We start from the raw sequence: 21614 nt of genomic DNA on the forward strand, positions 1-21614 counted from the left end.
CACGCAGAATCAGTGCCATTTCAAAAAGACATGAAATTACGAGACACAAACTGCACATTTTTCTTCACTGGAGCCTTTTGTTTCAACGCTGGAATAATCATATATAGAATTACACAGCCATGGTTGTCATGAGTTCAACTTTTTATCTCATAATTATGACTTTTGTATGTCATAATCTCAACCTTTTATTTTACAATTTAGATTTTTTATTTTATAATTATGATTTCATATCTTATACTTTCAACTTTATGTCACATAATCGCTACCATCTTTCTTATGGTTTTGACTTGTTGCCTTATTATGATTTGAATTTCATAATTTTTATTTTATCCTCATATCAACCTTTCATTTTATAATTAAAATGTTATACTTTATAATTAGGACTTTTGTATAACATAAATTGGACTTCTTATCTCATACTCAAAGGTATGATTTTCTTTCTCATAGTTTTGACTGTTTATCACATAATTATGACTCTCTTATCCCATAATTTCCACTTCTTATCTAATAATTTAGACTTTATATCATAATTTAAACGTTTTACCTCATGATTATAATTACGACTTGTGTATCATATTTTTTTTACTTTTTAGCTCACAATTTTGACATTTTGTGTCATAATTTTGATCTTTCATCTCATAATTCTGACTTTCAATAACGCAATTTCAAAAAGTATCTAAATACATTTTGATACTGGTACCAAAATATTGGTATTGGGACAACCCTAGTGGAAATTATAAAAAAAATGTCCACACACAATTCAAAATTATATAAATTTAAATCCATTACCAAGCACTATGGTTAAAATGCATGACACTCTGCACACTTCGACATGTTTGACACATTTTAGCTTCTTGATATTTCTGATGGATTACAAAACTTTAGGAAGGTCATCAGGGAAGTAAACAAAGTAGGACTGGTTTACATACTCTCAATGCCCAATGTTTTATCATTTATACTTTATATTGGCGAGTTTCCCCGAAAATCGGACTTTATTGCAGGTTGTACTGTATTTCTACATGTCTGTCAAACTTCACTCTTAGATTTGGTATTAAATATATATGCAGACTTAAATCATTGTTATCGCCGTTTCCGTGTGAAAGCATCTGTTTAAATGTGATCAGCGCACACGGCCACTCTCACAGTTGTGCACTCTATTAAATTCTCGTTCTCGCTATTTCCGGGTCCTAAATGGCTGAGAAAGTGTACCAACTTGTCGGAGTACATCCTCAGCCATCTACTTGCCAGGTGAGAGGCATGATTTAGGATCTACAATGAACTTCCAGGGTGCAAACAAGTGAGGAAACCTGTTGAAATTGTACACAACTTGTTAGCGCAACGCCGCTATAAATAGTTTGTCTGCGTTAGCGCTTATAATAACAATATCACTAATACTTATTATTCAAATCACGAAATGTGCGATGAGGTGGCGACTTGTCCAGATTGTACCCCGTGTGCAGCTGAGATAGGCTCCAGCCCCCCCACAACTCCCGAAAGGGACAAGCGGTAGAAAATGGATGGATGGATCGCTTATTGAATGGGTATTTATTGGAGTTTATGGGACCTCCTATTGGCGCCGGTATAAACAGACTTGTATTTAGATTTTTGTAATATTTAGAATGCATTAAAAAAATAACAATATCACTAATACTTATTATTCACATAAAGAAATGGAGTATTGTTGGCGCTTATTGAATGGTTATTTATTGGATTTTATGGGACTGGTTCTGGTGTAAACAGACTTTTATTTACATTTATTTCATATTTAAAATGCATTAAAAAAAAAAATGAATCCGTCGTCATATTTTTAACAATGATTGCGAACAATAGGCAAAATTCCAAAACAAGTGAAGTTCCCTTTAACCCAATGTGGCCCCTGAGTCAAAATGTTTGGGGACCCTCGTTTTAGCTAACAGTAACAACATAACTTGTCATACAATGATTTTTACTTTTCAGCACATACTTTTGACTTTGTAGCTTATAATTATGTATGTTTCTATCATAATTACAACATTTTATATTCTCTCAGCGGAGGAAATAGCTTCCATACAGCTGGTGTGTGATTAAGAAACAGTGAATAATACTCACATGTAAGACAGAAGTGGACTGAACATAAGCCAACAGTAAATATTTGACTTACTTTGACCAGGCAGGAGTTGGTCACCACCTGTTTCTGGTCCACGACGTCAACCAGCGGCTCCTTGATTGCCACATTGCGAATACAAGTCATGTCGAAGCCATACACATTCTCCCACCCTGGGAATCACAATATCATTATACCTCAACATGTATTCGGCTCAGTCATCAAAGCCTGTATAAAATATTATGCAAATGTCTACTTGTTGTTTTTGGTTGAAAAGCTAAGGGATATTAAACTATTACAGCTATAACTTCAAAGCAGGCAGGGTACTTGTCCAAAATTGTCTGATTCATACCTCTCGATGTTTGGAGGTATGACACAAATACGATTTGTTAACATCCATGAACACATATGTAATAGTCCTTACAAGGAAGGATGGCTTATTGCATCCATTATTCATCAGAACAAACAAGTCCACTTGTGACCCTAGTTGACAAGCAATATAGTTCCTCCGGTGTTCTATATTAACATTAGTGCTGCTCCCTAAAATGAGACGGTGCTTCCCGCTAATGAGCGCAGCATGTTGACTGCTGCAGTGCGACACGAGGCCACTTCTACCTCGGCGCAAAGGTCAATTGGGTCCATCTGCCCACACGAGAATATGAGGTCAATTTGTGCATCCCTCCTTTCAGTGCAGCCATGTGTGAAATTCACATTTGCACAACTCTGCTGCACAAAACAGTATTCAAGGAGTCAAAATGCTCCGCAGTCCCAGCAACGCCCGGGGCGGGCTTTGCACAGCAACAGATTCACGCAACTGGCAATTTGTGGGATATAATTAGCACACATATTAGCAGTTAGATAACATATTCACAAATAAAGTGCTTGTGTTATTACTTTTTGCTGTGTTTTACTGATTCAACAAACTTTTGTCATACCAGCACACATTAGATGCCACAAAATGTAGTTCCCAAAGTCCCAGATTTAGCCCCATCCGTACCACAAGAACGATAGTATAGTACAAAACCCAAAACCAGTGAAGTTGGCACGTTGTGTAAATTGTAAATAAAAACAGAATACAATGATTTTCAAATCCTTTTCAACTTATATTCAATTGAATAGACTGCAAAGACAAGATATTTAATTATATTTAACATTTTATTTTGCAAAAAATCATTAACTTAAAATTTAATGGCAGCAACAGGTTGCAAAAAAGTTCGCACAATGGCATTTTTACCACTGTGTTACATGGCCTTTCCTTTTAACAACACTCAGTAAACGTTTGGGAACCGAGGAGACCAATTTTTTACGTTTTTCAGGTGGCATTCTTTCCCATTCTTGCTTGATGTACAGCTTAAGTTGTTCAACAGTCCGGGGTCTCCCTTGTGGTATTTTAGGCTTCATATTGCGCCACACATTTTCAATGGTAGACAGGTCTGGACTTCATGCAGGCCAGTCTAGTACCCGCACTCTTTTACTACAAAACCACACTGTTGTAACACTTGCAGAACGGGGTTTGGCATTGTCTTGCTGAAATAAGCAGGGGCATCCATGAAAAAGACATTGCTTGGATGGCAACATACAGTATGTTGCTCCAAAACTTGTATGTACCTTTCAGCATTAATGGTGCCTTCACAGATGTGTAATGTACCCATGCCTTGGGCATTAATACACCCCTATACCATCACAGATGCTGGCTTTTGAACTTTGCACCTATAACAGTCCGGATGTTTCTTTTCCTCTTTGTTCCGGAAGACACGACGTCCACAGTTTCCAAAAACCATTTGAAATGTGGACTCGTCAGACCACAGAACACTTTTGCACTTTGCATCAATCCATCTTAGATGAGCTCGGGCCCAGCGAAGCCGGCGGCGTTTCTGGGTGTTGTTGATAAATGGCTTTGGATTTGCATAGTAGAGTTTTAACTTGGACTTACAGATGTAGTGACAAAGTGTAGTTACTGACAGTGGTTTTCTGAAGTGTTCCTAAGCCCATGTGGTGATATCCTTTACACACTGATGTCGGTTTTTGATGCAGTACAGCCTGAGGGATCGAAGGTCACGGGCCTTACGTGCAGTGATTTCCCCAGATTCTCTGAACTTTTTGATAATATTACGGACCGTAGATGGTGAAATCCCTAAATTCCTTGCAATAGCTCGTTGAGAAATGTTGTTCTTAACCCTTGTATTATGTTGAAAAAAAATGACATTGATTATGTTGCGGGTCATTTTGACCCGTACTGTGTAAATGCACTCAAAACAGTCAAGAAAACAGGTTAAACCAATAACAACTTTATTTTAGGTTATATAAACATTTAGAAAAGTGACATACAATACATTTTTATTTCCAACACTATATATAAGAAATACTTTAACTTCAACTTTAACTTCATCCCAGCGAACTTCAACATTTTCAATGCTCTCCAAATTTTCTTCAACATTTTCAATGCTCTCCACATGATGGACAGAATGTTACTGTGTGCTTTCTGCAGATGTAATTTTTGCATTTCACACAAGAGGTACTTGTTTTACTGTCCTCTCGGGAGGGACATACATGGCATCTTTTCCTTTTCTTTCCACCTGTGTCCACTGGATGTTGGTTGGGTGAGGTTGGGTTGGGTGACCTGAGTTTGACCTTTTCAATGACAGCTGCAGTTGCTGGGGATCGAGCTGGCCTGGCTCGCGTCTGGATCTTGGAAGTGACAAGTGCTTTGCCGAGTTCTTCCAGGAAAAGCCGACGTCTGTACAATTTGCCGGCATTCCATTTCTGGTTGATTGCAGTCCACAGGACATAGGCATTGTAAGCAGACTTGTCCACAATGTTGTAGAAAATCACCAAAGGCCAACGGGCTGTCTTGCGCTGGAAGCTGTATGTTGCTGTGACTTTGTCCAGATTGTCAACTTTTCCTTTGGTGGAGTTATAATCCAGGATCTTTTGTGGCTTCATGTCTTCTCTTGTGCTCCATCTGTGTGCATTGTACTCATTACAAGAACATTCTTGTTTCTCTTTGGGCAGTATGAAACAACTGTTGCTTTCTCAGTGAAAGCAAATATTGAGGAATGCAGAGGTTTGCCCTGCATCTTCAGAATTTCGGTGGGAAGTTTTGGCTTATTTCTTCTGACTGTTCCCAACATGGTCAGCTTTCTCTTCTGAAGTTCATCTCCAAGGCGGTAGGATGTAAAGAAATTGTCACATGTAATGTTATGACCTTGCAGCCCTTCACTCATTTCCAGCACCACACACATCCCCTGATTCTTCTCAGATGTTCCTCCAGGTAGCTTTCCAGTGTATACTTGCATATTCCATGCATAGCTGGATTTTGCATCACAGGCTGCCCATATTTTGATGCCATACTTGGCGGGCTTGTTGGGCATGTACTGTCGGAAAGGACAGCGCCTCCTGAATGGAACAAGGCGCTCATCTACAGTAACATGGGGACCAGGATTGTACAACAAAGGTACATTTTCAACCCATTTATCCCACACATCTCTGATCGCAGCTAGTTTGTCTCTTTCACGTCGACCAGCTCTGGTGTCGCGGTTGTCAAAGCGGATCACACGAGATATCATGTGGAATGTCTCCAGAGACATTGTTGCACGAAAGATTGGCCTTCCATTCTCTTCATTCCATAGAGTTGCAGTGGCTTCTCCCTTTGACCTGTACACTCCAGCTAATAACAGAACTCCAATGTAAGCATGCAAGTCAGTCTGATCCAGTGGCTTCCATTTCTGTTGAAACACACGCCTCCCCTCCAAGTTGGTCATTTCCAGTATAATCCTCTCTATTGGTGGGGATATGAAGAGCTGATTGAATCTCATCAACTCGTGTGACAGCAAATCTTGTAGGACCGGGAGTCATTTTGATCACATTGGAAGATGATAGTCTGCCTCGGCTTGGGTGTGGTGATGTTGACCATTTTATATTACCGTCCTTAGATGCCTATGTCCCCTCTGTGGATGATGATTGCTGCATTCCTTGGTTTTCATCTGTTGGAGGAACAACGGCAGACTCGTCCTCTGAATCCTCCTCATCGTAGGAAAATTGACAATCTGGATCAGCAATAACATTGTCCTCTGTCTCTGAAAAATCCTCTGTTTCTGAAATCTCTTCCTCTACATCACTATCCCAGTTAAAAATCAGTGATAAAGCCTCCTCAGATGTCATCATTCTGGAGCTCATTTTTGGTGAGTTTGTCAAAGAGATGACATGAGAACAGTGACAAGGACAAGTGTGAGAAAGTTCCCTCTCTTCACACACCTGGCTCTGGGTCTCAGAGGCAATCAAACTACAAACAATTGTACATCAAAGTAAAAAGTACATCATAGAGACATGTTTATTTTGGATCTGAACAGCTGTTTACCCACATCAAAGCGTCTGGGTCAAAATGACCCGCAACATCATCTTTGTATACAACTCTAGACAGACATTCCCAATACACATCAAAGTGTCCAGATTTTACACACCAGTTCATGACCCTAGATGAGGAAAAGTCACCAAATTTCAGCAAGAAAAAGAAAGGATAACCAGTACTTTGATCAACACAAAAACTGAAATGGGTCAAATTGACCCTTAACATAATACAAGGGTTAAACTGTTGGACAATTTGCTCACACATTTGTTCACAAAGTGGTGACCCTCGCCCCATCCTTGTTTGTGAATGACTGAGCATTTCATAGAAGCTGCTTTTATACCCAAATCATGGCACCCACCTGTTCCCAATTAGCCTGTTTACCTGTGGGATGTTCCAAAAAGTGTGTCATGAGCATTCCTCAACTTTCTCAGTCTTTTTTTGCCACTTTTGCCAGCTTTTTTGAAACATGTTGCAGGCATCAAATTCCAAATGAGCTAATATTTGCAAAAAATGTCAAAGTTTACCAGTTCGAACGTTGAGTATCTTGTCTTTGCAGTCTATTCAATTGAATATAGGTTGAAAAGGATTTGCAAATCATTGTATTCTGTTTTTATATACGATTTACCTAACGTGCCAACTTCACTGGTTTTGGGTTTTGTTTAAAAAGGAATGGTATTCGAAAACCGGGGTAAAATATATACCAAGGTGGGGTAAAGTTTTGACGAAAATGATCTCTGAAAACTGGGGAGTATGAAAAATGCAGTACCACTGTGTATGCATAATGTCTGTAATCTCCAAACAATAATTATTCATTTAAACAAATCTACATTTTATCCAATTGACTACTTTTTCAGTTCACAATACTGATCATTTAAAAGCCCTGACATGTCAATCTCACTCGATCAGGTCCTAAATTATTGTGCTGTTTATCATATAATAACATAATTCAAGAGATATTTTACCCAGTGTGAACAAACGTCTACATTTGAATGAGAGATGTCCGATATTATCGGCCGATAAATGCGTTAAAATGGAATATCGGAAATTATCGGTATCGTTTTTTTTTTATTATCGGTATCTTTCTTTATTTTTAATTAAATCAACATAAAAAACACAAAATACACTTACAATTAGTGCACCAACCCAAAAAACCTTCCTCCCCCATTTACACTCATTCACACTCATTCACACAAAAGGGTTGTTTCTTTCTGTTATTAATATTCTGGTTCCTACATTATATATCAATATATATCAATACAGTCTGCAAGGGATACAGTCCGTAAGCACACATGATTGTGCGTGCTGCTGGTCCACTAATAGTACTCACCTTTAACAGTTAATTTTACTAATTTTCATTAATTACTAGTTTCAATGTAACTGTTTTTATATTGTTTTACTTTATTTTTTATTCAAGAAAATGTTTTTAATTTATTTATCTTATTTTATTTTATTAATTTTTTTTAAAAGTACCTTATCTTCACCATACCTGGTTGTCCAAATTAGGCATAATAATGTGTTAATTCCACGACTGTATATATCGGTTGATATCGGTATTGGTTGATATCGGTATCGGTAATTAAAGAGTTGGACAATATCGGAATATCGGATATCGGCAAAAAGCCATTATCGGACATCCCTAATTAGAATTTATATATTACATATTTTAATAGGGACGGAATTCTTACAACAACTCACAATTTGATTCGATTCCCGGTTCTTGGAGGGGACAATTCTACTGGAGTTAATTCTTGATTCAACACAATTTTTGATTCAAATCAATTTATTTGTACACGTATCCACTAAAAAGTCTGCTAAGTATTGTTATTATTTTTTTTATTTTTTTTTATTACTTATTCATTCTTTCATTTTTGCACTGCTCGTCCTCATTAGGGTCATGGGTGAGCTCGAGCTTATCCCACCTGACTTTGGGGTACACCTTTTGAAGGGTCACCAGTTGATCACAGAACACATATGTTGTGGATCAGTGATTCTCAAAAAATGGGTCTTAGCTTGTGCAAAAAAAAAAAAAAAAAACATTGTCATGAGCCAATATTTCTAAATGGACCTCATGTTCTTCTGTGTGTTCTAGTTGTTTACTACAAAGCCAAGAGGTGCGTGCCATGTTTTCTGGGCCAAGGACATCAAGTTGGGACTTTATTGTGCCGTCCGTGGCTCAGGAAATGGCCGGGGAGCAGGAAAGGAACATGGTTGCGGCAGAAGGCGCCATAAAAAGACAGATAGCATCTCACGGCTCCAGCTGCTGTTGTGTTGCATGGGGGAATTCTGCCCATAATCAGGACTACCAGGTATGACGGGAAACTCCAGTTGCTCTGATTCAAAGCCCTCAGATGAAATGTCAATTACACTTGTTTTTGCTGGCACTACTCTTAAATTCAAATGGCATTGTCTTTTCACGGAATTGTTGATAGTTAAAAAATCCGCAATTTGGGTCGCCGCTTGTAATTAAGTGGTGATGGTGGGTCCCAAACCACAACCGGTTGAGAAGCACTGCTGTAGACAAAACAACCATTCACACATGTGGACAATTTAGAATGCCCAAATAACCCAACGTGCATGTTTTGGGGATGTGGTAGGAAGCCACAGTACCAAAAGTATTCATGGGGAGAACAAGCACACTCCACACAGAGATTCAAATCTTCCTCCTTACTAGTGTTGTCCCGATACCAATATTTTGGTATCGGTACCAGAATTATTTCGATACTTTTCGGTACTTTTCTAAATACCACAAAAAATAGTATTATTGGCTTTATTTTAACACTTTTTTTTTACGGTACATTAAACATTTGTTTCTTATTGCAAGTTTGTCCTTAAATAAAATAATGAACATACAAGACAACTTGTCTTTTAGTAGTAAGTAAGCAAACAAAGGCTCCTAATTAGTCTGCTGACGTATGCAATAACATATTGTGTAATTTTCCATTCTATTATTTTATCAACATTATAAAGGACAAGCTGTAAAAATTATTATGAATCTACTTGTTCATTTACTGTTAATATCTGCTTACTTTCTCTTTTAACATGTTCTATCAACACTTCTGTTAAAATGTAATAATCACTTATTCTTCTCTTGTTTGATAATTTACATTAGTTTTGGATGATACCACAAATGTGGTGTTCAATCCGATACCAAGTAGTTACAGGATCATACATTTGTCATATTCAAAGTCCTCATGTGTCCAGAGACATATCTCCTGAGTTTATAAACATAATATACATTTTTCAAAAACCAAAGATGATGTTGTGATGCCAAAAAATATCGACGTAATCATATTAATGTCGACTAGATACGCTATTGTACTTGGTATCATTACAGTAGATGTTAGATGTAGATCCACCCATGGTGTTTGTTTACATTTTGACGCCGGTGAGCTACGGTGTGTAGTGAAGCATGTTTAGCTATTCGGGGGGGCCTGTACTTTTCAGAGGCGGTATAGTACCGAATATGATTCATTAGTATCGCGGTACTATACTAATACTGGTATACCGTACAACCCTACTCCTTACTATTAAGGCCCACATGTTCGCACTTTTAAATCATTTAATTACATTTCAGCTGTAAAATGTAACGCATTTACTCATGAGATTAATCACAAAACAATTATCGCAGTAATCATGTAACAACACAGTTTAATCATGCTCATTTCCCTTAACCTTGGATGGTTAACCTGGTAGGCAGCACAGGTTATACGGTCGGTGATTAGGTCTCTGCATACGTCAGTGCAAATATGAGTGAGGAGACTCCAACTAGGTCGGGGGTCAGCAACCCGCTGCTCTTTAGTGCCGCCCTAGTGGCTTCCTGGAGCATTTTTAAAAAATGATTGAAAATGGAAAAAGATGGGAGAAAAATAATGTTTTTGTTTTCGTATGTTTTTTGTTTGAGGACAAAAATGACACAAACTTTCCCAATAGTTAGAAAGCCCACTGTTTAATATGTTTGTGTGTATGCTTCACTGATAAGAGTACCGTATTTTTCGGACTATAAGTCGCAGTTTTTTTCATAGTTTGGCCGGGGGTGCGACTTATACTCCGGAGCGACTTATGTGTGAAATTATTAACACATTACCGTAAAATATCAAATAATATTATTTAGCTCATTCACGTAAGAGACTAGACGTATAAGATTTCATGGGATTTAGCGATTAGGAGTGACAGATTGTTTGGTAAATGAATAGCATGTTGTATATTTTCTAGTTATTTGAACGACTCTTACCATAGTATGTTACGTTAACATACCAGGCACGTTCTCAGTTGGTTATTTATGCGTCATATAACGTACACTTATTCAGCCTGTTGTTCACTATTCTTTATTTATTTTAAATTGCCTTTCAAATGTCTATTTTTGGTGTTGGGTTTTATCAAATACATTTCCCCCAAAAATGCGACTTATACTCCAGTGCGACTTACATATGTTTTTTCCTTCTTTATTATGCATTTTCGGAGGGTGCGACTTATACTCCGGTGCGACTTATACTCCGAAAAATACGGTATTTGGTGAACATCGTTTTGTCCTACTAATTTCGGCGGTTCTTAAACTCACCATGGACTGTGACGCAACAGTTTGTTTACATTTAAAATCTTTCACTCCTTTTTTGTCTCATTTTGTCCACCAAACTTTTTATACTGTGCGTGAATGCACAAAGGTGATCTTTGTTGATGTCGACTTGTTGGAGTGCTAATCGGGCATATTTGGTCACTGCATGACTGCAAGCTAATCGCTGCTAACATGCTATTTAGGCTAGCTGTATGTACATATTGCATCATTATGCCTCATTTGTAGGTATATTTGAGTTAATTTAATATCCTTCACTTTTATCCTCTGTGTATTTAATTTATAGTTGCATGTCTCATGACACATTATCTGTATGTAATATTGGCTGCATTTTAGATAGTTGTTTGTATGCCATGTTCCAGACCACAGCAAACATTACCTAGCTTGCCAAAGATTGTAGTAAATCTATTAAAAGAAGACAGCCTGCCGTTTCCTTTAACTTGGACACACACATATATATCTTTGGCCATTAAAAGCCAGTAATTTCCAGAAGTTATCTCACCTTCTGAGTAACCTCTGATTTACTAATGGTTTTAATGTTGTAAAAATGTGTAGATTAAATATTACATTTCAACATTTCTGTCAACAAAGATTTGCTTCAGCCTTGGACACATAGTCATTTTGATAGTAGGCTAATGTAGCTAATATAGACACTTACATCATGTGTCGCCTTCATTATAACCCGTATATAAGGCTTTTAAAGACATTTTGATAGTAGGCTAATATAGACACTTACACAGATCATACGTTGTCTTCATTATAAGACTTTTTATTTTTTACGGCTGCAGACAGATTTGTTATTTGTATTTTTGATCTAATATGCCTCTTTCAACGTTTTGAGTTGCCGACCCCTGGACTAGGTGTTCACTGACACATTTCACTTATAAACACACCTCGACGGGACTTAAGGTAAAACTGTTACCAGGTTTTGAGTAAATAAAAGCTGTGCATTCAAGTGAAAGATACAAATAATAAAGGACTTATTTTGCAGAGTTCAAGAAGAAGCTTAGAAGAATTGATGCATTGATAATGATGATCAGTTAATGTCATCAGCTCGTAAATTCCCCCGCGTGTTGCCATTAAATACAAGTTAAAACACAGAGATGTGGGCGTTACAGCTGTCTTTGTTTAGTCGCGGACCAATTTGGAGGAGGGCTTTCAAAGAACTTTTGTCTTTTTACCAGCAGCTTTCACTTGTGGGATTTAAGAGAGCGTTTAACAATGGCTTTGGCACTCTTCTGTTACATTGTGTCCAGAAGCACAGTTTGCCCACAGCCAACCCGGTGGGTTTGGAGTGAGATGATACGGATGCACAATCATTCGTAGGGCTGAAAAAACAAAACTGCATGTTTTTGATACTCTGTAATGTTTTATCATTTCTACACACACACACACACACACACACACATTGTTTGTACTCACAGTGTATTTTGAAGTCTTTATACTGCCTGTCCTCGATGGCCAAAACGTACAAAGAGGCTCGATCAGGAAACATTAATCCACCTGGTTTCTAATTGACAAATGACAAAACAACACATAAATAGCAAATTAAAGCTTAAATATTCATCAACTTCTAAAAGGCCTTTGGGGGCTACTTTATCATAATTGTCCCTTTGCCACAGCCTCTACAACATTTTCATGTCATTTAACAGTTTCAGCTGACCTTTTTATTGGGACCTACCGGTACTGATTTGCTGAAAGACTTACTACAGTACGTTCTCTCCTGAGGACCAGCGCCTTCTGCAGTGGACATTTGTGTTTTGCATAACATAACCAAAAACAAAAGCCCTCTGCAAAGAACGCTGGTTCTCAGGAGGAACCCGGTGGGGTACGATGTTGTCATTTATGACTAGAAATAGGTCCTGAATTCAGTACCAAAGTCTGTCGATACCACCGGCTACCGATTTACGTGAACTTAAACAGTGCATATTTTAATATTTTTGTTGCACATGACGTCATATCTGGTTGCAGACTCGGCACCGGCTCAATCCCTTGTGCCAGGAAACAACCAGTCAAGCCCTCAAACTGGACTCAGCTGGCCTATATCTAGGTAATGTTGCAATTTTACATGCCAACAAAGCAAGAAGAAGGCGCTCAAAAGTACAGTTAGTCTACATTATTCAAAATACGCTATCTTGATGGTAATTTACATTGGGTTATCCATAGACGTGCTATTGATTAGTGTTAGCGATTTACACAACTGGTGTGTATTAAGTACAATACTTACAGTTTAAACACTTTGTAGGGCTCAACGAAAGAAAAGACTAGCACATTCAACTAAACGGCTAAGACAACACAATAGTCTACACAATACTGCCATCTCACGTATTGGAATTGCGACTGCTGCTATATACTGTAATACAGTTTAACGACACATAGAAGTGTAAGAAAAAAAGATGATAACTGGACGGCTCAGTTTAAAATGTTAAAAAAAACAATTCCATTTTATTAAACAATTAAATTTATCAACATAGTTGCTGGTCTTGATTACCAGGTACTGGAAATTGGTACTGTATCGATTCAAATGTAAACTGTATCCATCCCTATTTATGACCATGCTTTCATTGTTTTACCTACTGTAAACATTGCTTTAATACGATGTTGTGGTACATTGGTTTGAAATAAGAAACTGTAGTTGTCATGGCTGCACTTTAATTAACCCTTTGGGTTGTAGTGTAGTGTTTTTCATGTACTTTTGTCCTCACCTCTTTACCTTTTTTTCCCCAGAATAATCTAATACGTGACTGTAGAATTGTTTTTTGTTTTTTTTTCATTTTGACCTAGTGTATTACTATGTTGGGACTAAAATCACCCAAAAACCTCAAATCCGATTAGGGAATAGTTTTTAATTTTTTCCGTGTGTAAAAAATGTTTTAAAAGTAATTATGAAAACTTCCTGTAACTAAAAACACAAACGACGCATACATGTAATTCAAAATCTCATGTATACCCTTTCAGGACTAAACAACACAGATCATTGTAATGCAACTAGTCAAATAATTATTCTAATAATTGTTAACCTTCAAAACCAGGCCCGGCCTCAAGACAATTACCATTTACTAAGTACACCACAACAAATAGGCCTTATTCCAAAACAATTTTTTTTTTGTAGACCCCAAGATCGCTAAAGATATATGCAAATAGCACCAGTTGGCCACTTGATGGCACTGTTAACTTACCGTTCACAATCTCCCGTTGCAACCAAATGGCTGTTCATGAGTTGGTTTATTGATGACTATCTTTTTTCCCCAACACCAGTAGGAAGGTCATGTTTAATTGTGTTTGCTTACAAATAAGAACTAGTGTGACTATGATAAAACAACATAACTTTGATGAACATTATTCCAGCGTGGAACTGTCATAGGATGCAACAAATCCAGTCGTGAAATGTCCTCGCTCCTAAATATTCCAAAGTCAACTGTCGGCTTTATTATAAGAAAATTGAAGAGTTTGGGAACAACAGCAACTCAGCCACAAAGTGGTAGGCCACGTAAACTGACAGAGAGGGGTCAGTGGATGCTGAAGCGCATAGTGCAAAGAGGTCGCCCACTTTCTGCAGTCAGTTGCTACAGAGCTCCAAACTTCATTTGACCTTCCAATTAGCCCACGTACAGTACGCAGAGAGCTTCATTGAATGGGTTTCCATGGCCGATCAGCTGCATCCAAGCCATACATCCCCAAGTCCAATGCAAAGCGTGGGATGCAGTGGTGTAAAGCACGTCGCCACTGGACTCTAGAGCAGTGGAGACACGTTCTCTGGACTGATGAATCACGCTTTTCCATCTGGCAATCTGATGGACCAGTCTGGGTTTGGAGGTTACCAGGAGAACGGTACATTTCGGACTGCATTGTGCCGAGTGTGAAATTTGGTGGAGGAGGAATTATGGTGTGGGGTTGTTTTTCAGGAGTTGGGCTTGGCCCTCTTAGTTCCAGTGAAAGGAACTTTGAATGCTCCAGCATACCAAAAACATGTTGGACAATTCCATTCTCCCAACCTTGTGGGAACAGTTTGGAGCGGGCCCCTTCCTCTTCCAACATGACTGTGCACCAATGCACAAAGCAAGGTCCATAAAGACATGGATGACAGAGTCTGGTGTGGATGGACTTGACTGGACTGCACAGAGTCCTCACCTGAACCCGATAGAACACCTTTGGGATGAATTAGATCAGAAACTGAGAGCCAGGCAACTCTCGACCAACATCAGTGTGTGACCTCACCAATGCGCTTTTGGAAGAATGGTCGAAAATTCCTATAAACACACTCCACAAACTTGTGGACAGCCTTCCCAGAAGAGTTGAAGCTGTAATAGCTGCAAAAGTTGGACCGACATCATATTGAACCCTATGGGTTAGGAATGGGATGTCACTTCAAGTTCATATGTGAGTCAAGGCAGGTGGCCAAATACTTTTGGCAATATAGTGTATACATGCTTAACGTCAATTTTTATTCATCACAGTTTGCTAAAACAAAAGTTCCTCCAACACCTAAGGGAGAATGTCATGTCTGTGTAATCATGTTTTGTTTTAAGTCATGTTTTGTTTAGTTATAGGACTCTTTAGTTTCTGTCTTTTCACTCCCTTGTCTTGTTTCCATGATCACCCCATTAGTTTCACCTGTTCCACGTTTGGACTCATTGTGCACTCTTGATTGTCACCATAGCAACCCATTAGTTTTCACCTGTCACGTCACGCACCTGTTTCACGTTTTGAGTCACGCACCTGCTTTCACTAATCATGTCCATAGTATTTAAGTTCATTCTTTTCAGTTTGTCGTTCTGACGACCTCACCACATTTATGCTCTGTCCATGCCTGATACTTCTTTCCATGTCAATTCCTCAAGCAACTATTTCTGTCCAAGCCAAGTAAGTTTTTGTTCCATGTTTATAGTCTTTTTGGTTTCATAGTTTGTTCTCTGCCATTGTGCGTGTTTTTTGTTTGTACTTTTTTTGCTATAGTCTTTTGGTTTCATAGTTTATTCTCCGCCTCTGTGCGCGCTTTTTGTTTATTCCTTTTTTTTTGATAAATATAAATAAATCATGTACCTTCATTCCCGTCTCGCCCGTGCCAACTTTCCGTTGCATCCCGGAAAAGCAAACACCCAAGACCAAGTCATGACAGAGAATCAAAAAGACCGGAGAGTCTCTTACTGTTGCTTTACGCACATGTCAAAAATTGCTTTCCTTACGTCAAGCAATTGTCATGTGACTTGATTAATAATACCTGGGATTTATATAGCGCTTTTCTAAGTACCCAAAGTCGCTTTACATGTAGAACCCCAATCAATGATTATTTACAACTAAACATTGTGTGATGCGTCATCACACAGAGTGCGTACCAGCCACTTGTCCCTGGCGAAGATAACCGTGTTCAGCATGGATTCGTAGAAGAGACAGTAGCCCATCCACTCTGATATAATGATATCAACCTTCTCCACAGGAAGCTCCACTTCCTCCACCTTTCCGTTGATGATGGTGATCACTGCAACACAAATTGATAGATCTGTTGAAATACATTTTAGGCGTCTAAGATGTATGAATGCATAAACAATACACATACAGTAGAGTACATTACTGCAGGCAATGAGTAACATGGTCAATTTTCCCCATTTTTGGGGAAATTGTACTAGTCAGAGTAGTTTTATGCAACTTATTTTTTCTTGTGTTTATGTGAAGAAGCCCTACTTTTACTTGTTTTTGTACTTTGTTTTATTACATTTCATTCCAATTTCTATATTTATTTATATCATTATTATATTAATTTATAATCCGAGAGACTTCTTCCAGCAGGCACCGTCACATTACTCTGTTTTACCAATCAAACAAACAAACGTGGTATTCTTGAGGCGAAACTCTCCATTGTGTACTTACAAAGTACGGAAAATAGCATTTGTATCATGCTCTGTCACCTTTGTCATTAAAACATTTCCCATTTCAGCCAATACAAATGCAACTTCCAACTAGAGAAAACATGTGGTAAGTTGTAGATGTTTAACATTAGTCCTGTAATAACGTCATAAGTAGGATAGTGTAAGATAGTTTTTATTTATCCCACAATGGGGGAATTGACTGTGAAATGTGAATATTTTGTAGTTGATGCTATAGTATTGTGTTTCTTTGTCACACACACACACACACACACATTCGTGGATTTGTTAGCTTCTTGAGACCTTCGAAAAATGCATACCTCTTTAGGACCACCCTTTCTACATATATACAGATTTGTATTTACAACATTAATGATATAAACAAACTACGCAAATATAAAAAAGGTAAGCTTTTAGTTAGTTATTTTTTTTCAAAGTTTTTGTTTGTAATTGTTTTTTTAATCTTCATTATTTACTTCAAGTTATTACAGTATGTCTCTATATGCATATTTATTTATTTTTTTTAAATTAATTGTGGCCAAATGGGGCACATTTCAATTTCTTACACACACTTGTTATTTCATATGTTGGCCAGAGGGGGAGCACTTTTAAAACAGACACACAGTTAATTTGAAAAATCCCTCCTTATTGGGACCACCCTAATTTTGATAGATTTCACCACCAGGGGTGCAAATGAGACATTCCCTATTAGATGCAATGGTTTTCCGTATTGGGACCATGATTTCGGTCCTAACTTGTTCACCGGTCCTCATATGGAAGGTACTTTTCCTTGTTGATGTCTCAAGAAGCATAAAAACACACACACCGAATATAGTTGTAGTGCAAGTACCATTAAAAAATTACCTATAAAAAATAGCGACTCAAAAATGTGGAATTAACCCACCAGTTACTCAGTATTGAAGTATTTTCTTTACCAAATATTTACTCTTACTCTCGTAATTATTCAGATGACTACTTTTTACTTTTATTTGAAGCACATTGCTCTAGACTCTAGAAAGTACGAGTACTGTTATTCTAGAGCAGGGGTGTTAAACTCATTTTCATTGGGGGCCACATCGCAGTTTTGGCCGCCCTCAGAGGTCCGCTTGTAACGATAGATAATTTATGAATATAAATGTATAAGGATTTGCCTCATGATATTATTGGATAATTTCTTATGTACCGTATTTTCCGCACTATAAGGCGCACCGGATTATTAGCCGCACCTTCAATGAATTACATATTTCATAACTTTGTCCACCAATAAGCCGCCCCGGATTATAAGCCGCGCCTACGCTGCGCTAAAGGGAATGTCAAAAAAAACAGTCAGATAGTTCAGTCAAACTTTAATAATATATTGAAAACCAGCGTTCTAACAACTCTGTCCCAAAATGTACGCAAATGTGCAATCACAAACATAGTAAAATTCAAAATGGTGTAGAGCAATAGCAACATAATGTTGCTCGAACGTTAATGTCACAACACACAAAATAAACATAGCGCTCACCTTCTGAAGTTATTCTTCATTCGTAAATCCTTCGAATTCTTCGTCTTCGGTGTCCGAATTGAAAAGTTGCGCAAGCGTGGGATCCAAAATGGCCGGTTCCGTCTCGTCGAAGTAATCGGAGTCAGTGTCGCTGTTGTTGTCCAGTAGTTCTGTGAATCCTGCCTTCCGGAAAGCTCGGACCACAGTTGTGACCGAAATATCTGCCCAGGCATTTACGATCCACTGGCAAATGTTGGCGTATGTCGTCCGGCGCTGTCTGCCCGTCTTAGTGAAGGTGTGTTCGCCTTCGGAGCTGTGTGAAAAAAGCCACCCGGCCTCTTCGCGTAAACTTCCCTTAACCACTCGCTCATCTTTTCTTCATTCATCCATCCCTTCGAGTTAGCTTTTATGATGACGCCGGCTGGAAAGGTCTCTTTTGGCAAGGTCTTCCTTTTGAATATCACCATGGGTGGAAGTTAGCATGGCAAGCTAGAACCACAGTGAAGGATGACTTCTCATTCCCTGTGGTGCGAATATTCACCGTACGTGCTCCCGTTCCACAGTGCGGTTCACAGGAATATCAGTTGCTGTGAAATACGGTAGTAATCCGTGTGCGGATGGAGAGATTGCGTCTTTTTATGAACCGGATCCTTGTCGCTTAGTAGGAGCCATTTTGTGGTCTTTACAGATGTAAACAGGAAATGAAACGTACGGTGATATCCGCGCGTTTTTTCTTCTTCTTCCGGGGGCGGGTGGTTGCTTACAGTAGAAGAAGAAGCGCTTCCTGTTCTATGGGGGCGGGTGCTTTCCTTGGCGGTTGCTTGCGTAGAAGAAGAAGCGCTTCCTGTTCTACCGGGAAAAAAGATGGCGGCTGTTTACCGAAGTTGCGAGATCGAAACTTTATGAAAATGAATCGTAATAAAGCGCACCGGGTTATAAGGCGCACTGTCAGATTTTGAGAAAATGTGTGGTTTTTAGGTGCGCCTTATAGTGCGGAAAATACGGGACCCGGTATATGATTATAAAACTTTTTTTGTTGTTTTACATACATTGTACAAATAGATCTGTACATTTTACCGTAAATACCTGGCAACTCAGCTGCACAAACTTGACTGTAAATTTCATGGTGGTTTGTGCAGTGAATTATTTTAAATAGAAAAACAATACCACAGTTCTTTTAACCGTCAAATTCTGCTTACTGAGCTGTCAGTTTTTTTTCTGTAAAATCTATGGTCTTTTCTACAGTAAAATTCTGGCAATTAAGCTGCCAGTTTTTTTTACCATAAAATGTATTGTTATTTTAATAGTGTACAATTTAATGAATAACTTGCTTTGAAATCATAAGTCACGGAGATATTTGAGTTTTTAGTGTAAAAAAAAAAATTTATAAATGCTTGCATTACATGTTTTTTTCTGTCAAAATGGAAAGAATGAAAACATTTAGTTAGAAAGAAGTACTTTGAAAAATATTATGTCCAGGCTTTCTTTCTCAGGCTACATAAAATGATGTGACGAACCAGATCTGGCCTCTGGTCCTTGAGTTTGACACTACTGCTCTATATCAGAGATGTCAAACATGCGCCCCACGGGCCGCATCAGGTTTAATCCAGCCCGCAAGATGAGTTTCTAAGTGTAAAATTAAACAGCATTTTTAAATGAAAGAAACCGCTATTCCAAATGTGTCCAGTGGATGTTGCAAGAGCAATTCTGTTAGGCAAGCAAATGGTTTATACCGGGGCCGAGCAAGTATACCAAGCAAAAGGTACACAGTAAAATGGCTCCAAGGTATGCCTATAGGTCATACTTGCCAACCCTCCCGGATTTTCCGGGAGACTTCCGAAATTCAGCGCCTCTCCCGAAAACCTCCCGGGACAAATTTTCTCCCGAAAATCTCCCGAAATTCATGCGGACCTGAGTGACGTGTCGACAGTCTGTTTTCATGTCCGCTTTCCCACAATATAAACAGCGTGCCTGCCCAATCACATTATAACTGTAGAATGATCGAGGGCGAGTTCTTGGTTTCTTATGTGGGTTTATTGTTAAGCAGTTTCATTAACGTCCTCCCAGCGCGGTAACAACACACAACAACAGCAGTCACGTTTTCGTCTACCGTAAAGCAGTTCGTCTGCCGTAAACAGCAATGTTGTGACAGTCTTAAACAGGACAATACTGCCATCTACTGTACATGCATATGTGACAATAACATCTACGGCTTTTAGAGAGTGCAGTGCACAACTGCGCACACAACAAGGAGACGAAGCAGAATGCATCATTTATAAATAAAGTTGATTTGATTTGATCTGAGAGGGTGTTCAGCATGGTTAGAAAAATAGTGACAGAGAATAGAACAAGGATGGACAATTCAACCCTTAACTCAACAATGAGTAGATGAGTGTTATGTGTGTGTATATGTGTAAATAAATGAACACTGAAATTCAAGTATTTATCTTATTTATATATATATAATAAAATAAATATATATATATATATATATATATATATATATATATATATATATATATATATATATATATATATATATAGCTAGCTAGAATTCACTGAAAGTCAAGTATGTCTTATATATATATATATATATATATATATATATATATATATTACTGTATATATATATATATATATATTACTGTATATATATGAAATACTTGACTTGGTGAATTCTAGCTGTAAATATACTCCTCCCCTCTTAACCACACCCCCCCCCACCACCTCCCGAAATTGGAGGTCTCAAGATTGGCAAGTATGCTATAGGTTACTGTTTCAAACGTTTCAGATTGCCATATAACTTGGTACATGTAGTCCACAATATGCTAACACGAAAGACTAATGATTTTGTCATGTGATTTGGCTGTCTCCATATGTTTCACATTGCCATGATGACAGCCGTGCTAATGTTGGAACCCATTTCCTCAGCGTGTCAGCATATTGAGAACGACATAGGCACTGACACTACCCATATCCACATAGGTTTTATTTGTCGAATATATATTTTGCCCTGTCAGTTCGATGACACATCGACATACACGCTAACGGGCATATAGTTCCCCTACATGCCGATGTGTCATTGACTGGGCTAGCATGCTAAGCATTCGTTGCACGAACATACTAGCTTTGTTAGACAAGATCAGAGACTATAATGGACAATATAGTTTACATACGAAATGTCCATTTCCGTTTGTACAAGTTATTATCAAGGAGGAAATTAGCAAGTTTGGCGTCAGATGAAAAAAAAATCTTCTCCGCCT

The 21614-nt window shown here is 38.2% G+C and overlaps 1 protein-coding gene and 1 long non-coding RNA gene across 4 annotated transcripts in view; one reads left to right on the forward strand and one right to left on the reverse strand.

The window, feature by feature from the left end:
* Nucleotides 1–21614, reverse strand: part of LOC133612592 (protein arginine N-methyltransferase 8) — an 84223-nt gene that overhangs the window by 9280 nt on the left and 53329 nt on the right. The window contains exons 5-7 of the mRNA XM_061970157.1: nt 16338–16480; nt 12424–12511; nt 2141–2256 (exon numbers count right to left, since the gene is read on the reverse strand). Coding sequence (XP_061826141.1) covers nt 2141–2256; nt 12424–12511; nt 16338–16480 — 347 coding nt within the window. The remainder of the gene's footprint in view (nt 1–2140; nt 2257–12423; nt 12512–16337; nt 16481–21614) is intronic.
* The window catches only part of LOC140679049 (uncharacterized), a 43695-nt gene that overhangs the window by 9147 nt on the left and 12934 nt on the right, over nt 1–21614 (forward strand). For all 3 annotated transcript variants that reach the window (XR_012050633.1, XR_012050635.1, XR_012050634.1), the window contains one exon: nt 8521–8737. This is a non-coding gene — a long non-coding RNA (uncharacterized lncRNA). The remainder of the gene's footprint in view (nt 1–8520; nt 8738–21614) is intronic.

This window comes from Nerophis lumbriciformis, linkage group LG10 (genome assembly GCF_033978685.3).
Source record: "Nerophis lumbriciformis linkage group LG10, RoL_Nlum_v2.1, whole genome shotgun sequence".
Taxonomy (NCBI): domain Eukaryota; kingdom Metazoa; phylum Chordata; class Actinopteri; order Syngnathiformes; family Syngnathidae; genus Nerophis; species Nerophis lumbriciformis.